This window comes from Sinohyriopsis cumingii, chromosome 17, assembly GCF_028554795.1.
Source record: "Sinohyriopsis cumingii isolate HCF-2022 chromosome 17, ASM2855479v2, whole genome shotgun sequence".
NCBI classification, from domain to species: Eukaryota; Metazoa; Mollusca; class Bivalvia; order Unionida; family Unionidae; genus Sinohyriopsis; species Sinohyriopsis cumingii.
Genome location: NC_142977.1, coordinates 80,607,343 through 80,635,328, shown reverse-complemented (window position 1 = coordinate 80,635,328; position 27,986 = coordinate 80,607,343). Strand labels below are relative to the sequence as shown.

At 33.1% G+C, this 27,986-nt stretch overlaps 1 protein-coding gene across 1 annotated transcript in view; it reads left to right on the top strand.

The window, feature by feature from the left end:
* Positions 1-25,339, top strand: part of LOC149779312 (uncharacterized) — a 107,983-nt gene extending 82,644 nt beyond the window's left edge. The window contains exons 51-72 of the mRNA XM_089939929.1: positions 565-667; positions 1,391-1,498; positions 1,770-1,930; positions 3,066-3,212; positions 5,301-5,451; positions 7,024-7,122; positions 8,717-9,007; positions 9,560-9,753; positions 10,705-10,800; positions 11,423-11,573; positions 13,003-13,149; positions 13,393-13,686; positions 15,232-15,306; positions 15,863-16,072; positions 17,233-17,279; positions 17,762-17,816; positions 19,113-19,234; positions 21,220-21,330; positions 21,699-21,782; positions 22,820-22,954; positions 23,750-23,801; positions 24,790-25,339. Of these exons, the coding sequence (XP_089796055.1) occupies positions 565-667; positions 1,391-1,498; positions 1,770-1,930; positions 3,066-3,212; positions 5,301-5,451; positions 7,024-7,122; positions 8,717-9,007; positions 9,560-9,753; positions 10,705-10,800; positions 11,423-11,573; positions 13,003-13,149; positions 13,393-13,686; positions 15,232-15,306; positions 15,863-16,072; positions 17,233-17,279; positions 17,762-17,816; positions 19,113-19,234; positions 21,220-21,330; positions 21,699-21,782; positions 22,820-22,954; positions 23,750-23,801; positions 24,790-25,130 (3,174 nt within the window). The 3' untranslated portion in view covers positions 25,131-25,339. The remainder of the gene's footprint in view (positions 1-564; positions 668-1,390; positions 1,499-1,769; positions 1,931-3,065; positions 3,213-5,300; positions 5,452-7,023; positions 7,123-8,716; positions 9,008-9,559; positions 9,754-10,704; positions 10,801-11,422; positions 11,574-13,002; positions 13,150-13,392; positions 13,687-15,231; positions 15,307-15,862; positions 16,073-17,232; positions 17,280-17,761; positions 17,817-19,112; positions 19,235-21,219; positions 21,331-21,698; positions 21,783-22,819; positions 22,955-23,749; positions 23,802-24,789) is intronic.
* Positions 25,340-27,986: the final 2,647 nt, after the last annotated feature.

Here is a 27,986-nt window from a genome sequence, read left to right as displayed (position 1 = left end):
GACTCAAAAGTCCTATAAAATATAGAGGAATTGTAAATAGTTGCTGTCATGTTGATTACTTGCATTGATTGAAAAAGAAGCAGCCAACATTCAAAATTAAAGATGTTTTATTTAGATTACAGTCAAGGTAAACAGAATGATAAATGTGTCCATAATTTGTTATTTTAGAAGTGTATGAAAAAACACGTTCTTATGACGTGTCATATATTAGGTCCTTCTAAATTATTAAAAAAATGAGAAATCCTTGAAAACTTTTTGAATTATATACCTTCAGAGCTATATGAATCCTGTGGTGCTTATTGTGTCCAAAGGTCATTACGTCTCTTTTCATATTGATTTTAACCTGGACTTGACATATTTCTGAGATCTACAGAAGCTGAATTCGGAGGAAAATGACATTAAGGGTTGCTTAATCCCTGACAAGAATGTTGGTATATTTAGGTCTGTAATCAATCTGTTCTTTACAAGTAATTATCATTTTCCATTAACTGGAGAATAATCATTGTAAATGGTATTTAAGTCATTTTGCTTTTGTAATTTATGAAATTTTGTCTTTTTTCATAGATCTTAAGCTGCACCATAGCTGCTGGTTTGACATGCAACAATGGTGACAACTTCCCCATCTCATGCAGTGACTACAAGGTCAAATACTACTGCGAGTGTGAAGGTAAGTTAGTGTCTTAATTGTGCAATGGTTATCTCCCTTAGAAAGAGTTATGTACCTTTAGCATTGTCCATATTTACTATTCCTACTATACATAATAGTCTATTAGTATCCCATTGGCAAAAATTGTGTAAACTCTCCATTGATATCTACCCACAACTTTGTAAAATTGTGATCTGTGACAGGAAAATCATGTTACATACTCTTGAATTTTGTTGTGTTAGCATATAACATTAAATTATAAAGTTAATATTTTTTATAAGTTTAAAAAATAAATCTTTTTTTTTCAGATTGTTAACAGTAGGGTAGCTTATATATATCATACATTTATTGTACTGTTTTTTATTTCCTTATGAAGGTAACTTTATTATAATGAGAAAAACAAATTTGTATTAGTGTCTACAAATTGAAGTTAGATGGAGAAACTCTCAACTCATTCTTAGATAAATTTGTCTTTAAAATTCATGAAAAATGTCCCATGATCAGAACCAAAAAATAAAGATATGTAAAGTGTTTAATAATTTTTAGTAGAATTTGTAGGCAATTTTCTTTGCATCAATTTTCAGAATTTTCAACCATTTTATAAGATTATTTTCATTATTGTTTTTACTCTGGGATGGCAACATAATGAGGGAGGCTTTCACATAGACAGATGATGTTTATTGTTCTCATTTCAGATAACATTTCATGTCAGATTAAATTTTTTAAAATTATATTCCTTTTCAGCTACGCCAACAGCAGCCCCATCAGCCACAGGTGTGGCACCAACAGCAGCCCCGTCAGTCACAGGTGTGGCACCAACTGCCCAGCCCACACCTGGCACCAACATTCCAGGTATATCAATATATTTACGTTTTTAAACTGTAAAAAAAAGTATGATTGATACAACTTAATAGTTTTTCATTTATGAGTGAAGACAAACAATGAGTTTAAATTAATGCAGGAACTAGGTATTGTTTCAGTGATCATACTAAATTTAATTTAGTTTTGGTACTTGGGAGAAATTTATTTTAGTTATTCAGGTGTTTAGATTTTTTATGGACATTTTCCTCTCTTTTATCCTATTCATCTAAATCCATTAGGTATTGTTTTGTCTCATTGACAGATGTTTGTCCGGAAATCATGGGACTGAAGGATGGTCGAATCAGAGATGATATGATCACAGTGTCATCATCACGTAATGGTGCAGTCCATCCCACGGGAGCTCGACTTGACAGCAGTAGTGCATGGATTGCTGGTGTCAATGATAGGAATCAGTACATACAGGTATAATAGTTAAAAGATCTGACAAACTCCGTTATAATTGATTCTTATATTCAGTCTACTCATATTTATCTGACAAAGTTCGTCATTTTAAAATTATCTGATTAACTACTGTCTGATATTACCAAAACACTGTTTAGGGTATGGAAATGCATTAGAGAGATGGACAAATGCATTAGAGGAACATCTAATTATAATGAATGTTTGGATTACTGACAGACTCCTTAAAAATTGGGCAAAGCACATGTCCAATTATTTAGTGTTGTGATCACAATCCATAACATAACAACTTGTCTAGTATCTCAATGGTTAATAAATTAGGTATAAGATAGTGATATCAAATTACTGAATGAAGACTGTCTATAATTAAGCAGTTTACATTTTAAAATGTATGTATTAACTCAGAAAATCTGACTATTCATTTAACTTATGGTTATAAGTAACTGTACAATTATGTTTTTTCAAAATCGAAATTACTTCAGGGTTTAATGTAGGTATTACTCTTGTGCTTTATATGCTCATTACACAGAAATATATGTTAAGTTTTACAAATGTGATCACAAAGTGTAATCAAAAGTATTAATAGATGCTCATTGTTTAATGAATTAATTAGAATGTAATTGATGTTAGGTCTGTTCTCTTCCGTGCTGATATTTAACAGTGATCTGATAAAAATGGTGCAAGTGTAGAAAAAGGCAATAGTAGATTGCCTCCACAATAAAATGTTTGTAATTGATTCATATTGGAAGAGAGAGAAAGAGAAGAGGGCGGGGAGTGAGAGAGAAGACTGTTGATTTCATGATGATCAGATCCTGATTGTTGTTGCATCATCATTTTTATTATTATTATTATTATTAAAAATGCAAATGTATCTTAACTACTAAAGTTGTTAATTAAATTTGGAATTTACATCTTTTTAATCTGTATATTGCAGTAAGAGACATTAAGCAAGTCAAATATGTTTTCATTGTTCTTCAGACTTTAATACATAAGGCTTCTCCTGAATAACCATTTCAGCACTCCGCACTTTTAGCAATAACTAATATCCATAGAAGTAAAAATGTTGTTTATCAAAGTCAATATTATGTTTCACTGAAAAAGTTTTAAAATTACACCAACTTGATATTTTTCTATAAAGGTAAATTTCCTGGCACCTCGACTGCTGACTGGTGTAACAACACAAGGTCGTGCTGGAATCCCGTCCTATGTGAAGACATACCTTGTGTCATACTCATATGATGGATTCAACTGGAACAACTACCAGGAAGTCTCTGGCATTGATAAGGTACATAGGATATCATACATGGGAAATACTGCAAATTCATTATTTTTTGTGGGAAAGCAAATTTTCATAGATTTGGTTTTTGTTTCCAATAACAAATTTAAAGACGCAATAACTGAAGTTTGTTCTGGTCTGTATCAGAACAACTGGGGAAACCCATTATGTTCATAATGTGCCAATGTATGCCTTGCTCTGATTTTCTGATGTAAGAAATGTTTTTATTGGTCAGTATCAGACACATCATCAGTTCAGTCATCAGTAGGTATGGGAAGAGCTGGCAACAGAAAACATTACAGTGGTAGTAGACATGAATTTAGTTTTCAAGGGCAGTAAAGTAATTAGCACAGATATCTATCACCATATGCCAATCCAGTTTATGTGCTTCCATTATAACACAGGAGTAACATTAACTTTGCACCACTGTGCTCATTTTACAACACTGATGGCACTATGTGCAGTGAGTTGTGTTAAGCTTGCATACATATTATGCATAAATAATCATTACTTGAAAACTTAGAAGTTTTATTTGCCCAAGAACATTATTAATTTACAAGCATTCTATGGGGAAGATTACTTTCAATTTATGCGTTTTGATTTATACTGTAACCTCAGGAATGCATCTATGGTATAAATCAAGTATGACCTATACAATGAATGACATTTTCCTTTCCTGACAATACAATGAAAATATTGATAGCAATGTCAGACTTGCCAACTCTAATGATTTTGCTGTTAAGTCTTACGAAAATTACCCGTAAAATACAAACTTAAGGCATACTAGTAAAAACTATGGAAAAATTATCATTGCTGAAAAATCCTGATAATTGGGTCATCTTTGTTTTGTTTGTATCTGAGTTTCATTTTGGAATTAGTGAAATTAGTCAGGGAACCAGACTAACTTTACAGAAGCAACATAGATGCTTAAAATTGCACCAAATTTGTTCATGCGAAGCATCTGCATGATCAAACAGTTGATTATAGAATTTGTAGAAATGGCACCCAGAAAGTGATGCTTGTTTAAGACAGAAGGGAAAATAATCTTCTAGAAAAGTGTTAATAATCAACACAGAAGAATAAAAAGGATTCTTTCAATTCTTGAGAATAAAAGCTGGAAAGGACACAGTTACATTTATTGGACAACACATGCCAGTTTGAGTATGTCTCGTGGCAGGAGATATGATTAACATCGTCAAGTGAAATGGAAAAGAATTTCCAAGAACTATGTCAGGTTGAGAGATAACAACAAGCCATTGAGTGTCATATGGTTTGGAACTAGAGTTTGTGCAACTGTACTTGTGGTAAATAAAGTGTATGCATACTTTACAAACTTATCATTTGAACATAATGTTTATTGTAGATGTATCGAACATTTAATTATGTTTTCCAGCTTTACAGTAGCAGTTATTGATATTTTGTTACACCTTACTGAAAACTGGTCAATCTTACGGAAAAAAATTAACTGCCTTACTGAGATGGACTTGTCAGGATTGGCAGGTCTGCAACGAGTCTCCTTTGCACCATGATAGTCAAAGGGAGGTAAATCTTGCATATAAGAAATTCCTTATAAGTGAGCAATGCAGCAGTTGGGTGGTAACAGTCTTATTCCTGGGTTAATAAGATATGTATATAGTCAATGCTGCTATGGTGAAAACAACATACAGTGAAAGCTAACTGTAAAGGAGGCTTGCAATTTCTCCTTCGTTCGATGCTGTTCTTTATGTAAAAGTCAGGTATGTCAAGGAAATGAAGTAAAGAATGCTTAGATGTTTTGTAAGAACAGATATCCATTAATTGGAATCATCCATCATGGCAAGTTTCACTGCATGTTATATTTGTAACCATTCTGACTCATCATGGTTCATTCCTAAGTTTAATTTTATCAACATCATTTATTGGATTGTTTTGTCTAATATGGGAAATATCTTCACAAATATTTTGTCTGCAGAAGGGGCACAAATATAGTGTTCAAAATTGATTTTAAGAAAAAGGAGCAAAATAATGTCTTTCTGAATTAGTTTGTATTGAGGAAATTAACTCAATCAGTTTGGATACATATGCACCTTGTTGATGTATGCGTTTCATAATGTTTAGGTATTCAGTGGTAACAGTGATTCAGACAGCCATGTCACCCACTGGTTCATCCGACCAATCAGAGCTCAGTTCCTACGAATTATCCCACAGTCATGGCAGGGTGTCATTGCCATGAGACTTGAGATTCATGGATGTTATGAGACATATCCAAGTAAGTTTTCTCTATGTTCATTTTTTCAACCACATACTATTCCTGTTTTTATTTTTTTCCATGAGATTTGACAGTGTTTGTGAACTGATGTAATGACACAATGTTTCAACTGACAGTGTTTGTGAACTGATGTAATGACACAATGTTTCAACTGACTGTTTGTGAACTGATGTAATGACACAATGTTTCGACTGACAGTGTTTGTGAACTGATGTAATGACACAATGTTTCAACTGACAGTGTTTGTGAACTGATGTAATAACACAATGTTTCAACTGACAGTGTTTGTGAACTGATGTAATGACAGTGTTTCAACTGACAGTGTTTGTGAACTGATGTAATGACACAGTGTTTCAACTGACAGTGTTTGTAAACTGATGTAATGACACAATTTTTCAACTGACAGTGTTTGTAAACTGATGTAATGACACAACGTTTCAACTGACAGTGTTTGTAAACTGATGTAATGACACAATGTTTCAACTGACAGTGTTTGTAAACTGATCTAATGACAGTGTTTCAGCTGACAGTGTTTGTGAACAGCAGTAGTACAGGCTTGAATCAGAAATTCCACATGCACATTTAAATTATTAAATTTTAATCTTACAATGACTGACCAAATCAAGACAGTAAAATATATACTATCCTTGTTTGGTATAAAAGCATATTCCAATTAGTGTTATTTGAATGTCTACACCTAGAGTATATAAATTTGATTGCGCAAAGTCATTGAGACACATAGACAAAAGAAACAGTTTCTTGCATGTAACCTAGCAATTTATGTCTATACTCTTAAATCTTCAGAGTCTGTTCTTTGTGCCACCACTCCATCTGATACAGATTGGTCAGGCTGATTGCTTATGCGCTAAATTGTTATCCATCCAGTCAAATTTAATAGACACAAGTATGAGCACTGCCCTTAACATGTTCCTATTCATAACTGAGTAAACATTGATTTTTTGGGGTGTTGTAGACTTCAGCAATTGTTCTTGCTTATATTTTCCTTGCTGTAATTATGACATTGCTATATTTGTAATTATGACATTACTATATTTGTAATTATGACATTACTATATTTGTAATTATGACATTACTATATTTGTAATTATGACATTACTATTTATTTTAATTATGACATTACTATATTTGTAATTATGACATTACTATTTATTTTAATTATGACATTACTATATTTGTAATTATGACATTACTATTTATTTTAATTATGACATTACTATATTTGTAATTATGACATTACTATTTATTTTAATTATGACATTACTATATTTGTAATTATGACATTACTATATTTGTAATTATGACATTACTATATTTGTAATTATGACATTACTATTTATTTTAATTATGACATTACTATATTTGTAATTATGACATTACTATTTATTTTAATTACGACATTACTATATTTGTAATTATGACATTACTATATTTGCACCTTCACTGAACTGCTCTAGCACATTACTGCAAGCTATTAAAGCTTCAACTGAATAAATTTGTGTTATACTTGTGTTGTTTTATCATAATAATGGTGTAACTTTCACTCAATATCAGCAACAGCAGCACCGCCCATAATTACAGGACATACACCAACTGCAACCCCAGCCATCATGGGTCAAGGAACACCCAGTGTCACACAAGCCCCACAATTCTGTAAGTATGAAATAATATCCTTTTTGATTTTACATGGTCTGGCTTCTCCCAATTGCCACCTCTCCTCCACAACAGTAACCACCTCATAAAGAGTGGTTCCTTATTGTAAGCACACACATACACACAACCAGCATCAGATCTCACCATCTCATAAAGAGTGGTTCCTTATTGTAAGCACACACATACACACAACCAGCATCAGATCTCACGATCTCATAAAGAGTGGTTCCTTATTGTAAGCACAGACATACACACAACCAGCATCAGATCTCACCATCTCATAAAGAGTGGTTCCTTATTGTAAGCACACACATACACACAACCAGCATCAGATCTCACCATCTCATAAAGAGTGGTTCCTTATTGTAAGCACACACATACACACAACCAGCATCAGATCTCACCATTTCTTATTCTTCCATTTATATTACCACACTTAAACATCCATCTTTGCTAGAAAGAAGAAAAAACCACCTTGTACTGAACCATGTTCTTAACATATTTTAGACAGTATGCCAGGGAGATAATGTACATTTCCCATTTATTGTACTAGGTCATATCTGGTGGGACAATTGAATGTTGCCGTAATTCTTACTTGCAGACTCCTGGCATTTAATTCAAAGAATGATGGTCGTTTTTTAGCAATGTAAATTATCCTAATCCTATTTCATTATTTTTCTGTGAATATTTTTATATTCTTAATTCCTTAAAACCAAATTTGAATCATTTACATGAGTCTTAAAGAAACCCATGATTAATACAACGTTTAAAAATACATGAATGTGAAGGGTTGGCTTAAAAACTTCTTTCACGTTGAAAAGTCCTTGAATATCTTAACATCTCCATTAATCTTTCTCAAAACTGCATCAAGTTGTCAGAGAGGATACAAAATTAAAAATGTAATATATCATCTTATAAATTCAGATTTTATGTTATTAATGTGTACTAAAATAAATAATGATCAAACAAAGAAATAAAACGGAATAAATATGGGTGGATCAAATGAGACACAAGTAGCCACCAGCTGGTGTAGCAATCCTTTACTGTAGTGGTGTGCTAATTATATGTTTTGCTTTCTGCCTTTGTCCTTATTTATGCAGTGGTCCTGCCTTTGTCCTTATTTATGCAGTGGTTAATAAAATAATGTGTATAAAGTTAAATTTTTATTTGGAAAAGAAACATAATGCTTGAAAACATTTGTAAGTTTTTGAAAAGTATTAAAGTTTTTGGGGATTGTATGAACAATGGGAACCATAAACAAATGAAATCAACTGTTTTGTCCCTTATCTGAATTAGATACTTGGCTGTATCCCATATGTCAGAATGTTGTCCTTAGTTAATTGGTATTGTCATGGTTATAAGTGTTTCCATTTATATGTAATAGATTTACAGAATAAACATTTGACATATTTTGGGTTATTTAAGTTGTACATTTTATTGTAATCAGCATGATTCTAAGAATATATTCACACCAATTTGCATCAAAGTGTCTGATAAGATCATACAAAGCAGACAAATACCCAAATTGACAACATTTCAGATTTTACATTAAAACAATAAGTTCCATCAATATTTTGCATTCTTTTTTCATTAGTGGACAGCTGTATTGAATGGGATAGGTGGGTGAATGAGGGTCACCTAACACTGACATCTGGTGGTGACTTTGAGTTGATCAGTTTGGTACAGAATTTGTCAACACGTTGTCACACTCCAATGAAGATTCAGTGTGTGCGAGCCAGTGATGAACTGCCAGCTGATCAGACAGGCCAGGTCACAAAGTGCAACTTGTGGGATGGATTCTCGTGTTCCAATGCTGACCAGATCGGAGGAATCTGCTACGAGTACAAAGTTAGACTGGGCTGCCTGAAAAATACTCCAGAATGTGGTATGTTAAATTGACAGACTGTACAAAACTTTCTGGATAAGTGGTGAAGGAAATTTTTCTTGTATAAAAATCAGGACAGTTTTCTGAGTTTGTCATGAAATTTTTTGAAATCTCATCCTTTTACAAGAGAATGAATTTGCTAAACTTCCCATATTCACTGAAACTTATTACCATTTAAAAAATATATTATAAATATCAACCCTCACCCAAAAAACAAACTGGAATTGCACTTGTAAGATGAGGGTGCATGTGTTCTACACCCACATGAACCAGTACACATTACAACTGAGTCTGCACATTTCTATTGGTAATAGATACCTCCTTATGGAATCTGCCATGCGTTGAAGTTAAATTAGTCATGAATATTACAAATTCAAGTACAAGCTCACGTAAAATATCAATAATGATCAATGCATGTGCAGTCTTTTCAGTTATATTCAGAATGTGGTCTATCTCAGATTGTAGCATCTTACTCTTGTTAAATTACTGTATGCTGACATTTTGGTATGTTTTAGATATTTTGCTTACCAAAAGTATTTCATTCCTTTCTAGTACCTCAACCGACACCAACTAAAACAGCTCAATATGCTACAACAGTGATAACTGGAAAGAGTGTTCTCCCTTGTGTGGATGGCATGGACACCTCTGCCTGTCCAGCCAGCTGTCCTGATGGCCAGTATTGTGATGGTGTTAAATGTGTCCACAGATCTGAATGTACATGTCTCATAGATGGAAAAGTCATCAGGGTAAGGAAGGAACAGCCGATGATGGAGATAATGAGCATAATGATGGTGGTGATGATAATGATTATAATTAATAAAAGGGTACATTTAACAAAAATGAATAAAATAATGAGGGAGACAAAGACAACTTTTTGACAAATGAAATATCCTAAGCATAAACATCCTTATTGTTGGAAATATAAAATGTTTATTTTTTTTAATCATTATAATATAATGTTATAAAGTATCTGCCTTAGTAATTGTTTATAAATCTATTATTTTGTTTTGAATCTTCATAATTTTTAACTTTCTACCAACATTTTAACCATAATATCATGTTTTACTATTTTACCATCAGCCAGATATAACCTTTGTGTTTGGATGGCACATATGTGATCTGTATGCTATGGATGGCACATATGTGACCTTTATGCTATGGATGGCACATATGTGACTTTTATGCTATGGATGGCACATATGTGACTTTTATGCTATGGATGGCACATATGTGACTTTTATGCTATGGATGGCACATATGTGACTTTTATGCTATAGATGGCACATATGAGACGTTTATGCTAGGGATGGCACATATGTGACCTTTATGCTAGGAACATCACAGATGTGACTTTAAGGTTTGTGTTGGCTCTGATACAACCTTTATATTTGGATAATGCAAATTTTATGTGAATTGATCATGAGGTCATCTTGTCAAATGTACCCTTCATCTGTCAAAATACAAAGTATATACAACTCATACATTATCCATTACTCACATTTCCAAATGGTGTATTCTGTGTCTGTCAGGAACAAAACACATAAAACAGTGTCCCACATTCCCAAATGCTATAGGTTTTGTCTATCAAAAACAAAACACATGTTCCATCCAAAAAGTCAAGAATGGGTGAAATAATAGTTTGGTCTGAATGTAAGTAATATGACATTAATTGTCATTTTATATTATATTTTCCATAGCCTGGATTCTTTGCTGAGAATAAAGACTGTGCAACATGCACTTGTGTGGGTGGAGACCTGCGTTGTGAACCCAAGAACTGTCCAGCCTGTCCAGATGTATGTACTTTTTAGGTTCTTTACTTTTTATATAAGGTTTTTTCTTCTTCTGTTTCATGAAGTATTATGAACATAGTGTTCTCGTTGGTCTTTCAGTTTCCAAAATCAATCTTGTATATATAGACGTAATGAAAATTTCTTTGTCTGTTCTAGAATCTGGAAATATCTGCATTTTTTTTAAAATTATTAGTTAACATACTTTTCTTGAAGTAAAGTTCTAGTACATTGTGATCATGAAAACCTCCAGTCATCTGTCTCAATAAAGTTTCCACATGTACATCATTATTTTGCTGAAGTGTTATGTTAATCAAGTTTTTTATATGGATTGAAAAGACAACTAATCAAAATGGAGACCAACAAATAAAAGTCATCTTTTTTCTGCTGCTGTTTACTTTATCATATTTCTCCAACAATAAACTCATAATTGAAGAAATCCAATCCCAGTTTCTTTGTGGCATTTTAGATAAAGCATGCTGTATCTACTTATAAGTCCTCTCCAAATATTTCAAAAACTTTATCCATAAGGCTCATTGGGCTTATTGTTGGGGGATATATGTCCGTATTAAATTTTATTAAAATGTTTGTTTATTGATGTCTTATTCTACACAATTTCTGATATCAGGGTTATACACAGTCACTGAACACTACCACCTGCCAGTGTAACTGTAAGACGTGTGCTACGAATGAGTTCCGATGTGGAAATGGCCAGTGTATCCCATCTTCACTATTATGTGATGGTGTCATTGATTGCATAGATGATGAAAAAGAATGTGGTAAGTTTGTTGTAACAGCAGAGAAATATCCTATGCAGGAAAACACATGTGGATGATATACCGATCAATAAGGAGTACATCTTTCTACTTCAGATTGGGATGAAAATTAATTACAATGTCCAGTTACTATCTGACTATTCTAAGTTATTGTATTCAAGGAACACCTTTCAAAATCATTAATATGACATGCCAAAGTGGAACACATTGTAATAATGAACATCTTATTGTAACAATCACTGTATGTCCTGAAACATTTGTCGTTCCTTGGGACTACAGTATTAGCAAACTTCACTTTATATAACTTAAATCACTAGTTCAGATGATCTCTTCAGCAATGAAAGAAAAACTAAATGCACCTTTTTGTGCACATAGATCGTTATTTCTTACCTCTAAAATTGAGAGATTACTTAATGTAAACAAATAGTGTATTTCTTTGGATCCTTGTTTGGAAATAAGTAATTTACCAGAACATTTTAGCATTTTTATGTCCACGTTAGGGCACATTGATTTGGTCCTATCCATCAATACATCCATACATATGTCCAGTCATCTGTTGGAAGCTTGGAAAGACTATTTAATGCAGAGAGATTTAATTTTAAATATCTTTTTGTTGCATTTATCAATGAAATAACTAGATTTTATGGCACTAAATCAATTATTGCACACTTATATTCGATATTTTTTTAATACCATGACTTTTTTGGAGAAAACCCAGCATAATGACCACTTGATGTGAGCAAAAGCTCTTTTGCACACATATGTACAAGACAGGATTAGATTATCCTGTTACTATATCAATATTTCCAGTTTCTTTTTGAATGTTTGAACTGATTGGATTTATACAAAGACAGATCCACTGACATTAAGGTACACAGCCAAATCCTATAATTTTCGTGACATTATATTTTCAACCTTTGTGATAAGTTTCAATTGCACTTAATTTCTGAACTGCAAGTATGATTTTAAAGTTTACGAAATATTGAAATTTGAACATGAAGTTTAGCTCAGCTGTGAACGATTTTGATTACCGTAATTATCATATGTTACAAGTCAGTCTGCTCCACAGCTGGTGACTACACATGGCCTAAACAAACCATTGTAATTATCCTACTTATTGAATTTCATCAATGGGCAACACTGTAAACAACTGATATGTTCCACAACTTGTGATGACATAGTTCTCTTAATAAACCATTTTTGATTACCCTAGTTATTGCATGTTGTCATATGCACCACAGTTTATTATCATTATAGTGGACTAAAATAAAGAAATCAACATCACCAACATATGAGTTTCACAAGTTCTTCTCAACTCGGCTGTTTTCAGTGAAATGTTAAATACAGATTTATTAATAGCTGTTGGCAGGATGGTCAATCTTTTGCATTTGATAATTAAGTCTACTGTATACAGTATTTTACTTTGCTGCAGGTTCTGTAAAATTCCTTACACCACCCAGCTCATATAGAGAGACCCCAACTCGTGGGCCAATACAGAACTTTGGAGAGACACCAACACCGCCAACAGCCAAGCCACATCATGATGACCACTTAACAACCAGAAGGCCCAAGGAAATCAGTAGGTTCACCAATTTTGAATAAAAAGTTATTTATTTAAAACCGTTATGTGATACAGTGCTGTAACAATTCTGTTTATATTTGCAAATAGATAAGAGTGATTTTATCATGTATCAGGAATGCTACCAACTATATTTATGAACTGACAAGTTAGAATTTAATTTCCTATAGTATATAGGTACAACATATAGTAAATGTATTAATGCAAAGTGCAGTTTATTGTATACTCTTATAATACTTTCAGCAACTCTAGTACCAGCAATATGTGCTGCTAGCAAATGGTCTCACTGGATAAATCGTGACACTCCAGACTCTGGGGATGGTGATGTAGAGGCCATGAGTGCCCAGGAAAAGAATGTTTTCTGTCCTGGAGGAAAGGTGGCATCAATTGAATGTGTCACAACAGATGAGATACCACTCTACAGCAGTGGCGAAACTGCAACCTGTGATATCCAGACTGGATTCCTGTGCAACAATAATGATAATGCACCAATGCCATGCAGTGACTATAAAGTCAGATACTACTGTGACTGTTCAGGTACTTGCAGTGAAAATACAATAAATGACTTATATTCCATGATCAAGTATTATGACAGTTTTTATACTTGATACGGATTGAACTAAATGGCCTTTTAAATATTTGTATACAACAAAAAAATTGCAAGAGACTTTAATTCACAGTTTAGACCTCTTATTTAAGATGTCTCTCAGATTTATTTACCACCTCCATAAACTCAGCATGGTGAGACACAGGTATCACATTTTTTTCTGTCGATGTTTGAAAGCAGATCTTGTGTTCACAAATTATGTGCAGGATTTTTCATTGAACTGTGTAAAATAATCCCCACACACTACCAGCCAAAATAAAAATTTGATTTTGTTTTATTTTTGTGTTTTTTATGTTCTTGTTACATGCTGTCCCCTTTTGGTGCAACTAGTTTTAGACCACTTAGCATCGGAGATGTTATCATACCCCTTGCAAATAAAGTTTGAAAGGTATACTGGAGTCAATTCATTTGTAAGATCATTTGTAAAACTAATATTTATTTAATATCTCCTGAACCCTTAGAGATATTTTCACTTATACTTTTGCATCATGTCATTGTTTCCAGTACAAAAGGAAGTCATCTTTGGTAAACATTGACCCCAATTTTTAGCATTACAAATTGAGTCTATCTGACCTTACAGTCTCTGGTTTATATCTCCTGAACTATGTAAGAATAAACAGGAATACGAGTGACATTTAGCATGATATGAATGCAGTACTATAGGATCTATTTTAAGAAAGAGTGAGGATACAAGTGACATTTAGCATGATATGCATGGTATAATGGAGGATCTATTTTAAGTCTCATGTTTTCACATAGCCCATGGGCAAGACATTTTTTTGGTAGAAGTATTAAAATTTGCACATGTAGAGAACAATGTAAATGCAATCATAGTGCTGTATTACAGTTTATTGATTTGGTAATTGAACAGGAGCTGGTAACAGGTGATTATCTTGCTGATTGCACATTTTTTTTGTCTGTAAATGTTGGGACACTGAAAAGGTTTTATTTTTGTACATGCTACAAGTCTTACAACACGAAAACTGATGATTATTTTCTTTCTGTTCCAAGACTTACAGCCATTATAATATGTTTTTGAAACTTTATTATTACTTTTAGAATGAGGTACTGACAGATCTATGTGTTTTAGGATGTAAATAAATTAGGACTGTATATATTACCCTTTAAGAAAATGTTCACCATTTGAGGTGGTTGCTAATATAAACTTTAGATAAGGTGCAGAGGGAAATTTATGTTTAGTATTTTTGTAGAATATCTCATTTTTGCTTTCATTATAAAGTTTGCAAGTTCAGTAATAAGAGGTTCTGATATTAGTCATTCATAAACTACCATAATATAGGAGATTGTTTGTGAGAACAGATATTATTCAAGATCATATACTCACTTTCATAAAAATATTAACACAAATATTGGACATTGGTTCCTCATTGCATTGCTGGTTTATAACACTTAAATATTAAAACACAGATATCAGAGGCTATTTTGAATTCAATATTCGACATCTCCTTTTGTAGCTGCATCACCCACACCTGGTCCTATGCAGATGACAACAATCGTTCCTACTGCTATGCCTGGGGCACTGACTACATGTATGTACTCTTTTGCATTAGAAACATGAAACTTTAATTTAAAAAAATTATATTGATATATTTATCTATCAATTCATCAATCAGCAAATCAGGCATTTAATACTGGGGCACAGTTTTAAAATCCTCTTGTTGTAGCACTTATTGATTTGTTATTTTTGTTATGTTCTACAATTAATGTGAAGCAGGTGTAGTGTTAACCTCATGCCTATTGGACAGTCTGTGTCTATAGTGTTGACCTCCTCTGCCTGCCTTTTGGACATTCTCGGTCTATAGTGTTACCGTCATCTGCTTGCCTGTTGGACATTCTCTATGTTATCCTCATCTGCCTGTCTGTTGGACAGACTATCTCCCTCATAGTTCTGTACAGTTTTCCATTACTTTATGTCAGTTTGTTATGTAGTACATTTTTTAGTATAGTCTTTTGGCTTTGTTTTTGGATCTATTAAAATGATCATCAATAGATCACTGTGACTTAAATGACATAAATACTTTGCAGGGCATTTAAAAAAAATACCACATCAATTCTATATCATCTCTTTTTATAATTTCACTGTAGCTGATAGATGCAGACATATAACATGTTCAGTCCCCAAGATGCCGACTCTGAAACCAGGAGAAATTGCCAGGATTGTTACTGTTGGCTGTTGCAATGACTATGAAGTATTCTGTAAGCCTGAACTATGCAGCTCTCCGGCCCTTCACTGTAACACCCCCATGGCCCTACAGAAGGTCAACTCTGAGGAATGCTGCCCAACATACAAATGCAGTAAGTTTTGTGTATCATGAAATTGTGTTTTCTTTTCTGTACTTAAGCATTCTATGGGTCAGATCAGTAGAAAATAACATTCATACAAATAGACAAGTAAAGTTTGTAAAACTGGTGTTAAGTTAGTTTACTGAAATTTATTTTAATAAAGGTGTCATTTGGTTGAGTGATAATAATAAAATATCTACAGGTTAGTTTAAATTATGGAATGTATTCTTCTAGACAGTTAGTACAAACTATGATTATCACTGATGATTTTTATCTTCCTGTCTTCCACATTTTGTGTTGGATCCAGACCTCTATTCTGCCCTGCCTAAACAGGGGTGTAGAGAAGGGGTCAGTCATTTCTAATCACTTTTGATCTATCCTTTCCATTATACTGCATTTACAGTGCTTTCAACCCTCCCATTTGGAAGAATTATTTCTATTTGTAACCTCATACTACACCATTAGATCACTTTTCTCAAATTGCAGTTTTCCGATCCGAGAAATTGTACTTAAGGGAACCACATTTGTAACACCGGTATATCACTGCTCTTTGATCTCTGTCCTTTTTTGCAAAAGTATATGCATGTGCTTGTGTAAAATAAAATATGGACCAATCAGTATCATGTCAGACAGCACTCTGATTCAGCTGAGAAAGCTCAGATAAAAAGTTGAAACAATGTTCACCCAGTTAGGATTATAGATAGATGAAAACAAGATTCATGCTACAGAATTAATATAATGCAAGCAACAAGCACCAAAATCTTTCTTGTTGATTCTATGATTATTTGGTTAGTTTTTATGACTCTTTTCTCATCTGGCTTCAGAATGTCGCTAGGCATAAAAGTTACTCTAGGAAGTACATATCAGCCAAAAGGCACTTTAATTGGTATTCCTATTTCACATTGGTAGAGCTTAGCATCTCTGCATCTTGTTGAGATAAAAATGTTTTGTCTCCTAAATGATGCTACATGTGTTAGATCTTCCTGTATGTGTATGTATGTGTGATTTGACACTTGTAAACTCCTTCTTTTAGATATTCTGGTTCTACCCTGCAAAGGATTTCTAAATTTAGAGATAAAGGCAGATTGAATCACATAATGTTGCTATAGCTTATTGTAGAGATGTTCAGTATAGGAAACTGTACTGAAGGTTTGATTCAATTATGATTTCAGTATGCCCACCAACATGTCCACCAATGGTCAAGCCACAATGTGCACAGGTACATTTTCTTTAAAGATATGTTCATTTGACAGATGACTTAAGCTCAGCTTGCAAATCCTTCTCAGAAAATAATTTTGTCATGATAAAATGATCCTTTAATTATTATGTGTCCCCATATGTACTAGGTAAATGTTCTAAAAGCTTTCTGAAATTGCATTATTTTTGTCTATATTTGTTACTTTTAAATTGAAGGATGCCTGTTAAAAAAACTTATGAGTTTATTCAGTTTATACTTTAGATACTACACTATTAAAATTATAATTATGAGTTTTTAATATTGTCGTCATACACAATGTCCAGGGCTAATCACTCTATAATTTGTAGTATTATTACATGTTCAGAAAGTATTTCTTTGGTGAGCATTAAATAATATTTGAATTTGTTTGGAAGTTTAAATAATGAATCTGAACACAGTTTGGAGTAATTGGTAATATTGTGATATTTACAATGAAATTACAAATGAATAAATATTTTTTACAGGGCTCTGAGGTTGTAGAGATCCAGGTTGATTGCAATTGTACTCAGAATGCTTGTGGTAAGTTGTTTTTAATGAAGTTATGGGTTGTGTTTGTAGTGACATATTTTAAAAAAATGGCCTAACACTGACGTTTAGAATTTGCCTTAATTTTGGATCTTTTACTCTGAGGGCTAAATTCTTATCTTTAATGGTAATATTCCAAATATTTGATTTGATTCTTGAGGCTTGAATATTATTTGAGTTTGTTGCCCAAAACATTTTAAGCATACAGAGCCAAATCTGACAAGTATTGCCCATTAAACAACAGAGGATGAGGAGGGTAATAGTACAGTTACAGTGGTCCCTCACTTTGGCTGGATACAATGAAAAAGTTTGTACCTCTGTATTTCTGAACTTAGAGCAATACATACCACATCATACCACTCAAGATGATTCTTGGTCATACAAAGGAATATTTATACTTTGCCTATTAACATATGTTAGTAAATAAAGAAATGTCATTTTTGTTCTTTTTCCCCTTTTTTTATTCCAAATGTTTTCCAGAAGTTGGATTTGAACCAGATAATATTTCATGACATCACATTTGGCCACCATGATGGTATACATGGCACTTGTCAAACATGTAACTAAAGGTTCATAAATATAATTATATTTTGTAATATTTGGAAAAAATTGTGAACAAAATATAAATTGTGGTAAAAATAACTATTTTGTTTAAATAATAATAGTATTGTATATAATTATTTGTCATCAGGAATGAAAACATGACTTTAATATAAATGAGTTTGTAACATGATTACATGAGAATAGCCATGCATTCCTTACTAATGGGAACTGTGCAGTGAAGAAGTGCCATGGTATGTACCACCAGAAAATGTACCATGGTAAACAAGTGTACCAGAAATACCACACTCCCCTACCTCATTATAAATTTCCTTAGCATACCATAACCTCTGTATAACAATGGTATAGTCACAAATACCATTATTTGAATTTATTTGATCATTGCTGTATGAATTATTTCACTTAATGTAGTATATAGCGAATGAAAATCAGTTATAATGTGAGTTCAAAATATCATATTTTGCATTTGTAAGCACTACTATGACACAGTCTTTGTAAGCATTACTATGACACAGTCTTTGTAAGCACTACTATGACACAGTCTTTGTAAGCATTGCTATGACAGTCTTTGTACACACTGCTATGACACAGTCTCTGTAAGCAATTCTATGACACAGTCTTACTGGAATATCCCTCAATATATTACTCCCTCACTTATAACACAGCTCAGGGGTTTATAGCATGAATATAATTACAAGAAGTTCAATAATATTTATTTTGGTTTCACAGTGAAGTCACCCACACCTGCACCTACAGCGGCACCCAATCCAGTATGCAAGTACACAGCTACCAAGACAGTTGTAAATGGCACAGAGGTTCCCAGCACTAATTCTGTGGAGATAACATACAGTGTAAATGAATTTTGTTAACTTACTGCCTTTGCTTACATTCAGCAAATACATTTGCTTTTTACTTACAGCAAATAAGTTTATATGATTTGGCCATGAATGAGTTTCCGCTTAAAGTGGTTCCTTTAATCTCCAAGAAACATGCATTGGTTATAAAGCATTTCATTTTCCTACAAAATACACGAGGTTTGAACTACAACTGATAGATGATGAGCAGTTAAAGAAATCTTTACTTACTTTAAATGTGATGGTGATTTGTATTAGTTGTTGTTGTTGTGGGGTTTAACGCCATTTTTCAGCACACGATAGGCTATACATGGCGGCCAGTATTAATGGTGGAGGAAGAACCCGAGAAAACCCCAGAAAAAACCACCGACCCACGAGAAGCTACTGGCAAGCTTTCTCACATACCCACATTGGCTGAATCCTAGACTCGAACCGCCGCAGACAGAGGTGAGATGGCAGTGATCCATAACGAAGAGCGCTTTAGACCACTCGGCCACTCGGGGCCCCGATTTGTATTAGTAGGTGGAGACTTATTTATTGTAAATACTGGAATTTGAGTTTGAAAAGATACTGACAATATAATCCATGCAAGATTATAAGAGTAAAAGAAAAACATTAAATTTGTGCTAGAAAATATTAAGATAAGCATATAAAAAAAATATAACAAAAACTAGAAGAAACAAAAAATCTGAAGCCATTACAAATATTGACTGGCAGATATTATGACAAATTTCAGGTAGCATGGTCATTTTTTGTAATGATTGGTGAAGGCACATGCAGTTGATGATTTGCTATCATAGGATTTCTTAATTTACCTGAAATCACTGTCTGCCACCGTTTGGTCCTTTTCCTTTAACAGATTGGTGTGACAATTCATTAGATGAATATTTGTTTTAAAGAAAACCAAAGTGTAAGCCATCAAATTCACTTTATAGTGATTATTCTATCCTAATTATGCGATTAGTGTAACTATGTATTGACTTAGATATCTAGTGCTGTTTCTTCATTTTTGCTCTCTTCTTCCTTTTCCCTGTTATGTTGTAAAATGTGGTTAGTAAGCTTCCATCTGAAATTTTTACATAGATTTATATTGTCATACTTTCATTATATAAAGGCAACCACAAAATTAAGAACATTGACCTAATTTCTATACTAAACATCCATGTTTATTATCCAGATTTATCTGTATCATGGAAACAAAATTAAATGAGTTTTATAGGTAAATAACTAATAATACATCAAAGGTAAATCACTTTTATTTTATTATAAGCAACATTTAATTCTTGCTAGCAATATAAATGAGGAAGATGGATACCAAAAGTGGTAGACACCTATTTTAGGGGAGGTAAATCTAAGTGGCACTAAATTCTATTCAAACAGCAGTATGAAATAATGGTACCAGGGAGCAAACATTTAATCTTTATATTGAATATATGATGCACTTAGAATTATACCAAAGCAAAAATTTGGTCCACTATTTTTTAAATGTCTGACTTTTGTACAAAACCTTTTTTTCTTAAGTTATGATTGATTTATTTGCACTTTTAATAATTGTTATTTTCTCCTGTGAGCATTTTTAGAACAATTTCTTTAATTATTTAGTTTTGTTTTTATGAAAAGGTTAAGAGAAACTGATTTGGCCTGAAATCTGGAGAGATGTTTCTATAAAGAAAAGTTAAACTCTTACATGACTTTATTGTACCTCTCAAACTGAATAGGGTATCAACCTTTGCTGAGAGATCACTTCTGAAGAGAATAGTGAAATATACATTAAGTTTGTAAAAGTGACTGTAATGATATTTACAAAATTATTGTCATTTTTTGAATGTTTTTATGCCTATATTAAACCTAATCTTAATTAATGATCAGTAAAATTATCATTTTGAACAAACTTATATCAAAGTATAATGCTTTAACAGATTTGACTTTGATAATACATTTATATATATTTTTACCTGACAGTGAAGTTGTATTATTTGTAGGTTGGAGACACCTGGTCAGATGGTCTCTGTAAATACTGCCAGTGTAACCAGGGATCCAATGGACATAGTGAGATCTCATGTCACACAAATACATGCCCAGCTTGTAAAGTGGTATGTATCATGTACACTAGAGTAGTAACTTTATTGAGTTCTCCTTTCCTTTTCGATTTATTAAATGGGTTGAATAATTTTTACATTTTTCAACCTTTGGAAACAAAGCCTTGAAATATTGAAAGAGCTCAAATGGTTTTTATAAAATGAGCACAATTCTGTGTATGTCTATAGAATGATAAAATATGCTTAACCACGAAAAGAAAGTTGTTATTTATGGTTTGGGTTAGACTGATACACATTTGAAGACATAGTTTTTATGCTTTTATGAGATGATTGTGCACATATGCAGTGGCATATGAAATATGCATGAAATACAAAATAGATCATGATTATTTAATTTAATCATTTTTGCTTCTGTACTTCAGGGTGAGCACAGGGTTCCACATGTAGGCAAGTGCTGTGGTGATTGCCAAGCCATTGGTTGTGTGGTGGATGGCAAAGTATACAGGGTAAATACACATGTTTGAGATGGAACAGCTTCTCTCCAGAATTCACAAGTTTTTATCCAATAAGTCTTAATGGGATTGAAGAGGTTTAGTGATAAGTTTAGTGTTTCTTATCTTGTCATTGCACTGAAAAATGTACAGAAGTAATAGATAATAAAACCATATTTTTTCTCTATGCATACTATTTTTAAGCTGTCTTTATATGCATGAATACAGGTGAAATATCATTCTACAGACCCTCAGAACAAATATTTTTTTGTATTGTTTTTTATTGGTGGGGAGGTTGATTCTAAATCTGTATTAGACAGCCACTTTCATGAATGATATTTCTTCTCAAATTTGAGCCGAATCAATCCAAAGACTTATACAAATGGTACTAACAGCTGCCTCGCTTGGCGCTCAGCATTAAGAGGTTACTGTTAGGACTGGTCGTCCTGGTGTCAGGATAATGTGACTGGGTGGGACATCATGCTACATGTCTGTGGCATGATGCCCCAGTGCTAGACATCACTAAAAACTGCCACACTGTAGACATCGTAGTGATATGACCCAGCAAATTGTTAAAGCTACATTAAAAATCCATATCACACACACACTTCTCAAATTTTGTAGCTGGGACATATAATTGGGGACAATTTCAGACAGGTAACTGCTTAATATACTAGGTGACCTTAAAGCAGGTTTGGATGAAATTATTCCCAATTCCACACTTATAGATATTATCAATGTATACTTGATTCAAAAAGGTGAAGGACTCTAATTATTCTTATAAGATGATCTAGTTTGAAACCTTAAATCCGGTCACAGAGCAATTTTTATCATGAACTGAGTTACGGCTTATCTATCATCATTTTTGTATACAGTGATAAGTGATTTTTAAGCAACAAGCAGAGGTTTTAATTAAAAGTTGGGGGAACAGTGCCTTCAAAATTAAGTCTATCACCTCCTGAATGAATTATGTTTTCATGAAAGCAACAAAATTGGCACATGACATTATGGCAGAATCAAGATTAAATGTAATTTCTCTTTGTCACTTGCAGAATGGTGAAGAGATTGTGTCCAGCCGTAATTGTTACAACAAGAGATGTGTTTATGATGTCATCCTGAAGAACTTCCTCATTTCTGAGACTCAGGTTGAATGTGGTCGTATTGATACACTGCTGCCTTGCCAAGGGGTAAGTTTCAGAAAAATGTTTCTATTCCATCAGTGTTTTGAAATACACAAGATTCTGTTGTTTAGACTCCAAGCTATTTTACCTGCCACTAATTTAATATGTTGTACTGATGGAAAATTACCTAAGATAATATCAAAGAAAGGAGTAAAATAAGTTTTTAAATTGAAATATATACATGTTAAATTTCAAGTCATCAATATTTTAAACAACGGAACCACCTCCTAGGTGACTCTAACTATATTGACTACCTCATTGTAAATTGTAAATAATTTCTGATGTGTTTAAAGGAAATCAAATTAATATCGATTTTTATGGAATTGGAAAGTACAATGGTTAGACAACTTATTGTACATCTCTTGTCCTAGTTTCAGTAGCCTAATGTTTACTTGTCTGTGTAGGTAAATGGTTTGTCTGTGTAGGTAAATGGTTAACCACCTAAGGCGAGACATATTTTTCCAACGTATTCAGCTCTAAATGCCATCTATGTTACCATATGTTACCTGATGTGGGTGGTAGAATATCCTTGCTACCAAATTGTCAGTAACTGTTTGTACCTCATTAACATAATTTGACATACAGAGAGCTTTGTGCTCTGATATATCTACTTATTCATGTACGGATTATGCTTGATATCCTTAAAATAAATGCTCTTACACCCAACAAATAAATTTTAAATAAAGGCACACAAAAAATTAAACACAACGGTAAGCTGTCAAGACCTTAGGAAGAATTCGATATTAGTTTTGAAAAGTTATTGCATATTTTTTCTACAATTTCCCTTTTTTTCTTATTCAGAACGAGAGCAGTTATGATGCAACTGGCTGCTGTATGAAATGTGTTCCAGCATGTAAGTATTTATCAAATCATATATTATTTTTCATTTTTTTTTCCTTATGAATGTTTACAGAATTATACAACCTGCATAAAATTGTATATATATATAAGTCTTTAGTTTTTAAGCTGTTTTATTTAATTAAAAGCTTGAAATCAGGTATTAACAATTATTTGTGAATATATATATATCAGTACTAACCATCTGTCAAACAATATCTGCTTTGTACAGCAATATGTAAATTGATGATGTGAATTTTTTAGAGAACTAAATCTGATATTTCATGCCAGATCAAGTCATGAGTTGAGAAATAAATAAGGACCTTTAATCCACTGTCATGAGTTGAGAAATAAATATGGACCTTTAATTCACTATATGTCATGAGTTGAGAAATAAATATGGACCTTTAATCCACTATATGTCATGAGTTGAGAAATAAATAAGGACCTTTAATCCACTATATGAGTTGAGAAATAAATATGGACCTTTAATCCACTATATGTCATGAGTTGAGAAATAAATAAGGACCTTTAATCCACTATATGTCATGAGTTGAGAAATAAATATGGACCTTTAATCCACTATATGTCATGAGTTGAGAAATAAATATGGACCTTTAATCCACTATATGTCATGAGTTGAGAAATAAATAAGGACCTTTAATCCACTATATGCCATGAGTTGAGAAATAAATATGGACCTTTAATCCACTATATGTCATGAGTTGAGAAATAAATATGGACCTTTAATCCACTATATGCCATGAGTTGAGAAATAAATATGGACCTTTAATCCACTATATATGTGGTTATCTGCCATTAGATGTAGCATCTGTTGCTTCTATAGCCATCTATTGTCCTGGAAGATTTCATGGTTAATACACCCTGACATACAAGGGTGATAGAGAAATTACCATGTTTGTTGATTTAAATGTGTGTGTGTGTGCAAACTTAAAAGTTAGATGTTCAACATTATATTAATAAAAACACAACTTTATTTACAGCACTCCTTCCAGCTCATTCCAATGCTTCCAGTACTTGTTCAGAATGCTCACCACGCCTTGTGTTTGGTCAGCCACAGCGATCAGTCGGATACTTCAGAGTTAGCGATAATGGAGAACTGTGCCAGAACCTTGGCATAATTACAGACCTTAAAGAATGCTCAGGATACTGCGGCTCTCAGTCTTCATACACAAGTTTGATGCAAGGATTCAACAGCATGTGCCAGTGCTGCAGGCCAACGACCACAATCACGAAGACAATAAAACTCACATGCGCAAGTGGACGCACAATAAGCAAGACCTACTCTGTGCCGGAATCATGCGGCTGTGGTGTATGCACGTGATGAAAGGAATTTCACACAAACTAAACACAAACTCTAAATGATGACCTGCCGTTGTGGACATATGATTCCTCATGAATGTACAACTATTTTAGTTTTGCATTAAATTGTTGACTGTTAAATGTTATGAAAAAGTGCTATTTATTTTTAATGTATCTTATTCAAAGTATGTCTACATTTAAATGTTTAGAAAATAAACAAGCATGCAAGAATATTGTTAGTTTTGCTTTTTGTTTTCTCTTGTAACTGGTAAAATATTTCTTATCAGTGATAACAAAAAAAGGACATATGCTTAAATGGACATAGGGCTAGACACAGTGTTATGACTCTGTGGTCTTAAACTGTAATGTGATGTGATGTGATTTGGAATTTTAACTTGGCTTTAGAACAAAATCAGTCATATTACTACAGTGTCTGCAATGTGGCAGTTTATAATGATGTCTAGCACTGGGGCATCATGCTGCAGACATGTAGCATGATGTCCCACCAAGTCAGATTATCTTAACACTAACCTCTTAATGCTGAGCACCAAGAGAGGCAGCTGTTAGTACATTTTTGTAAGTCTTTGGTATGACTTGGCCGGGGATCAAAGCCAAGACCTCCCGCATCCGAGGCGGACGTTCTGACCACTAGGCCACCGGAGCAGTCTGATCTTAAACTAAATAACAGAAAAGCAAATCCAGCAGGTCTTGTAAAATTCAAGAAATAATTTAATTCTTTCAGTTATAAAATGAAAATATTGGCACTTACAGCATTGTGAATTAAACCCTTAATAGTCCTAAAAGTTGAATCAGAAGTCCAAAATTATAGTGTTCCAAATGAATTCTAGGTCTTGAACGTGCTGGTGTACCCATAGTTTAGAATATACTGATATAGCAGTAGTCTTGATATACCACAATTACATAATCCAGACTGCCTTTGAATGCATTCAGAATATTGCATAGTATATTAGTCCAAAATGTCAATGAGCACTTTGTAATTGCAATGAATAATTTAAATAATTACTCTCAAATTATATCTGAACACAACTAAAAGTTACTCTAAAGAGACTGATATAAAAAATAGATTGAATAATTGTTTCTTTGTCTTCCATGCATGCAGACTGTCAACTGACTTAAGACACAACAAAATGACCTGATAATATTTCATTCCAATGGAAATTTCCTTTCAAATTCATAAACAAGGTTAGGTCTGTTTAATTAAAATTTCGCAAACAACCCAACTAAAATCCTGTAGGCCAGACTTTTTCCTATGGAAAAACCAATCTGAATTCAGATCCAAGTAAAGATATTGTTTACAAATGATCATTATATTAAAGTATAATCTACAATCATGGACAAAAGCTAGATATTTAACATGTTGTTTACAAATTAAACTTATAATCTACAATCATGGGTAAAAGTTAAACAGACAATATAGCTATACAATATTTATTATGTACAGTGTAATGTATCAACATCAAGTTACATGAATCTGCTAGCAAGAGTATCTTAGAAACTGAGCGTGCTGTAGAAGTTTAGAGTAGAAAGTGAAGTATCGGTCACAGCGATATAGTTTCATATGAGTACTTTAATAACAAAAATAATACAAACATACTACTAATAACTAATAGTGACCTTTGTATAGAATGTACCTGTAGTGCTGGGGCCCCGAGTGGCCGAGTGGTCTAAAGCGCTCTTCGTTACGGATCACTGCCATCTCACCTCTGTCTGCGTGGGTTCGAGTCTCGGATTCGGCTAATGTGGGTATGTGAGAAAGCTTGCCAGTAGCTTCTCGTGGGTCGGTGGTTTTTTCCGGGGTTTTTTACCTGGTTCTTCCTCCACCATTAATACTGGCCGCTATGTATAGCCTATCGTGTGCTGAAAAATGGCGTTAAACCCTACAACAACAACAACAACCTGTAGTGCTCTGCATGATTAATTGATGCACTAGGTCATTTATTTAGGTAATCATCCCTTCACATGAATATATAACAATTGGAGTGCTTAGTAGAAGAACTGACATTTTCTGTGGAAACTTTGTAAACATTATGATCAGATTCGATGTATACTGTATGAATAAGACTTGTCTAACCTTAATACAAGTCAACTATACATGACCTCATAAAGGAATTTCCATCAGAGAACCAGTGTTGAAAAATGATGTCTGTGTCTAATGTTCCGCTAATTTTGAAGGTCGGATATGTTTTTGAAAAATCTTTCAAATGCCACTGGTTATAAAACTACTCACGAGTTCAACTAGCATCTGGGACTGTTTTAAGCACAACAAATAAAAACTGATAAACAGAATCTCAGATGGGTGATGACTTAAGACTGACTGAATGAAACTTGTTGAATAAAGTCAATCTTTTGTGAACATTGGCATTATCAAATGAGTTTCATAAATTCAATATTAAGTCATTACCAATTCGATATAATTTATACAGCTACTATTGTAACTCTATTGTCTTAAAATAGTAGAAAAGAGCAAAAGCCAACGTTTTTTTTTGTGTAAAATTCAACAAATAATTTATTTCCTTAGAATTCAAAAGTGAAAATTGAATAAGAACATGCTGTAAAGAGAAAAAAATAACAAATAGTCCAAAAAATGTTATCACCAGTCTGAATGAATAAAGTTGGAATTAAATTCCAGTGGTATTCCTAATAAGATCCAACACTAAATGCTTCATGTGCCTGTAGTCACGAATTTACTAATGTAACAATGGTCTTAAATGTGATGATGTGCCAACAGTTTTTTGATGAATCACAACAATATAAACCAAGATATCCTTGTCTGAATTCACTATAATTCCAAACTAATGTCTATGTCCAGGAATATTATTGAACAGTTTGTAATTCCAGAGAATAATTGAATATATAC